Below are 3,882 nucleotides of genomic sequence, written 5' to 3' on the forward strand. Positions count from 1 at the left end.
GTATCGAGTAGTCATTTTCAAACATCCTTAAATCAACAAAAAAATTTGAAGGATCACGAATAGTAACACTTTCGACATGGGAAGATGAAGCATTTGACACTTCATTTTGTAAAGCATCATCGATGATTTTGATATTTTCCTTGGTTAACACACTTTCATCAACTTATCGACTCTTTGTTGTTAGAACCGTGTACCATGTTGATTTTGCATTTAAAATATTTGGTGCATAGTACACTTGATGAGCTTGGCTAGCCAACACAAACACGTCGTCGACATTTAGTTTTGATTTGACATCCACGGTAGTCATCCGATGTCTATCAACTTTGACATGTGTCGTATGATCAAACCAATGACACTTGAAGACAATCACTTGATGTCCATTACGATAGAAGAGTTTTAAAATTTCTTCCACCCTTCCGTAATAGTTTCCATAAGTTTCATTGTAAGAAGTCCCTACAATTATAATTGTTTATAATTTTGATTAAAAGATAAAGGAAAAGTATGTTTCAAATATTATGAGTAAAAGTCTCACCGATGACAACTACACCGGAATTTGTTGAAGTGAGCTCCTTATCATTTGGGCAACTAAATTTGTAACCATTGCATTTGCACGCTTTATAAGACTCCACTTTAAACATCGGACCTCTTATTAGGTCTAGAAATTTCTTTTTGAGCTCTTCATCATCTTGTACCTAAAACATGTGTGACATGATACATAAATATAAGAATAAATTTAAAGATTACATGAGAAAGATATATAATATGTGTATAGGTGTTTATATATAAATCAAAACACATACCCTTCTTTCAAACCAATCTTTAAAATTTTCGTTTTGGTATTGTTCTTTTTCGGCGTCATTGAGAAGGGGGTAATGTTGTTGCACTAACTTCTGGAATCCACTACATTTTTTTGTTCAAAAATAAGAAAAAATAAGTTGTAAACTAAATTCTTAATTTTTGAATTAAAGAGGGTTTAGAAAAATCTTACTGCAAGTACTTTCCAACTTCCGGTGAATTAATAAGAATATAGTATGCCACAAGTTCATGTTCATCACCATTCAAGATTCTATCTCTACTTTGTAGACTAGGATGTGTCAGATATGTATAAACTTCTAACAATTCGACATCATGAAACTTTCGAGGTGCCTCATTCCGACGTAACTGACCATACACAACTTTTGAATCAAAAAATACTGAGCAAAAGTGTACACTTTCCTCCTCAATATAGCGTTGTGCCATGGAACCTTCTGCTCGAGCTTTGTTTCCAACTTTCAATTTCAGGATATGCAAGTATCTCTCAACAAAATACATCCAACGCCCATTAGTCGGACCCCCCAACTTACACTCGGTAGCTAAATGGAGTGGCAAGTGCTCCATCGGATCAAAAAACCCTGGAATGAAGACAGTTTCATGTTTTGACATTATTCTTACTATATTTGAGTATTTGAGTATTTGACGAGCATAAATCTTGAAAGAAGTTGCACAACTCAATAATAGGATCAACTACATGTTTCGGAAGTAAGTCACGGCAAATGATAGGCAACAACTTTTGCATGAAGACGTGACAGTCATGTGCTTTCATCCCGCGAATGCAATTTTTTTTCCAATTTACGCACCTTGATATATTTGAGGCATACCCATCTGGAATTGTAATTCTTCAATCCACTTGAACAACTTATGAATTTGTTCTTTGGAAAGAGCGTATAGCGCATGTGGTTCCGTACCATCATCTTGAATCCACGAATCACAATGCACACTTAATTCTTTACAATCTTTCCTCGCTTTTGTGTTATCTTTGGACTTGTTTGCATCATCAAGAATTGTGTAGATTATGTTGTCAAAGATATTTTTTCAGTGTGCATAATGTCAATGTTGTGACGAAGGCTAAGTGTCTCCCAATATGGAAGCTCAAAAAATGGAGAACTGTGAGTCCAATTATGTGTCACACCATAATCCCTTGGTTTTCTCTTTGTTGACTTTCCTGGAGGGGGAATTGTATCTGCTCGCACATGGTCTTTGCAAAAGATCCTGAATGTTTAGCGCAGACTGATCGGGTCTCAATAATTCCAAACCTTGTACTTCTTCTTAGGGGATCATCTGCTTCCAAAAAATACCGAGCAGTGCCATAAAAAGTAGATTTACCACCATGTTTGAGTTGTTTAGCTTTTACCTCTCCCATGCAAACTGGACATACCAACTTACCTAATTCATATGTGAAAAACTCAATAAATAAACATATGTGAAATTATATAAATATGTGCACATGTGTGTGTTTAAAAAATAAAACATGTACCCTTAATGGACCACCCACTCAGTATGGCAAGTGCAGGAAAGTCACTAATTGTCTATAAAAGTGCAGCCTTCATCATAAATTTGTACGTGAATATATGTCATATGTTTCCACCCCGGTATGCCACAATAATTTCAACTCATCAATTAGCGGCCTAAGATAAACATGTAAGTCTTTTATAGGATCCGTTGGTCCGGGAATAAGAAGAGGCATGAACATGTATGGAGCCTTAGTACACATAGAGGGGGGAAGATTATACACAACAATCACCACAGGCCATACAGTATACTCCTTGGCATGAGCATCGTGAAAGGGATCAAATCCATTAGTACAGAGTCCGAGTCTAACATTTCTAATCTCTTTGAAAATCGTGTAAATCTACGATAAAATTGTTTCCATTCATCTCCATCTGCTGGGTGACTTAATTGACCTTCAACAACAACTCTATCATGATGCCATCTCATACATTTTGCAGTTTTCTCAGCCATGAATAAACGCTGCAATCTCGTGGTAATAGGAAAATAACGCAAGATCTTACGCGAGATCTTCTGTTTTTTAGGATCCTTTTGCACTTTGTAACGGTCTTTTTTGCATATATCACACTTGGTCTTCTCACTGTGTTCCTTGTAGAATAACATGCAATCATTCTCACAAGCATCAATCTTTTCATACTCCATGTTCAATCCTCTAATCATCTTTCGTACAGTGTAGTACTTCTCAGGCAACTTATGATCATGAGGGAATACTAATCCAATGAGGTGTAACAAGTCATCAAAACCATTATTACTACAATTATGCCTATTTTTCCAACGAAGCAACTCCATTACAAACTCCAATGTTGTAAAATTGGCATTATTTGGATATATTGGTTCGGAAGCGGTATTTACCATCTCGTTAAATTCTTTTGCTTTTGCATTCGGTTCTTCATCAAAATCTTCGCAATCCTCAAAATCATCATCATGTGCATCATACATATCATCATCTCTGTAGCTAGTGTTGCTAAAACTCGTTCCAACATCATTGCGCAACACATCTTTTTCCCCATGACAATCCCATCTAGTATACCATTGCATAATACAATGTCGATACAAATCAACTTTCACGGTACTAGGATACTTGTAGTACTCATTACCACAATTTTTGCACCGACATCTTATAAGACCGTTGTCTTCGGGATCAAGATTTTCAATAGTAAATTTAATGAAATTATCCACACCATTTTTGTAATCTTCCGTTAAATATTTTGCCTCATTAAATCGATGACGACCAATCCAACTACGATCGGATGTCATCTACAAAATGATCAATAAAAATAAATTACCAATTTAATTATGGAAACTAAGATTATCTCATTATTAAATACCATATTAGTCACCAAAAAATAAACAAATAATAATCACATTATTCTTGAAAAAAAATTTAATCTACTCAAATTTATAAAGATTATCACAATTAAACTATTTAAAACAAAAATCTGTAAAAGAATTACACTTACTTGATGATTTGAGATTTGAGATGCTCACATGAAGAAGTAATTTTTAGTAGAAAAGCCAAAAAAAGTAGTGAAATGGGGAGAAAGTATGGAGGGAGAA

General features: G+C 34.9%; 1 protein-coding gene across 1 annotated transcript; it reads right to left on the reverse strand.

The window, feature by feature from the left end:
• Window positions 1-2,556: 2,556 nt before the first annotated feature.
• Window positions 2,557-3,582, reverse strand: LOC141704668 (uncharacterized). The gene has a single exon (XM_074507868.1). The coding sequence runs from the start codon at window positions 3,580-3,582 to the stop codon at window positions 2,557-2,559; it is 1,026 nt and encodes a 341-aa protein (XP_074363969.1).
• Window positions 3,583-3,882: the final 300 nt, after the last annotated feature.

Source organism: Apium graveolens, unplaced genomic scaffold (assembly GCF_009905375.1).
Source record: "Apium graveolens cultivar Ventura unplaced genomic scaffold, ASM990537v1 ctg8111, whole genome shotgun sequence".
Taxonomy (NCBI): Eukaryota; Viridiplantae; Streptophyta; class Magnoliopsida; order Apiales; family Apiaceae; genus Apium; species Apium graveolens.

What these genes read in the sequence shown, in the direction of transcription:
- LOC141704668 (XM_074507868.1), bottom strand. Translation starts at nt 3,582, where the DNA reads ATGACATCCGATCGTAGTTGGATTGGTCGTCATCGATTTAATGAGGCA.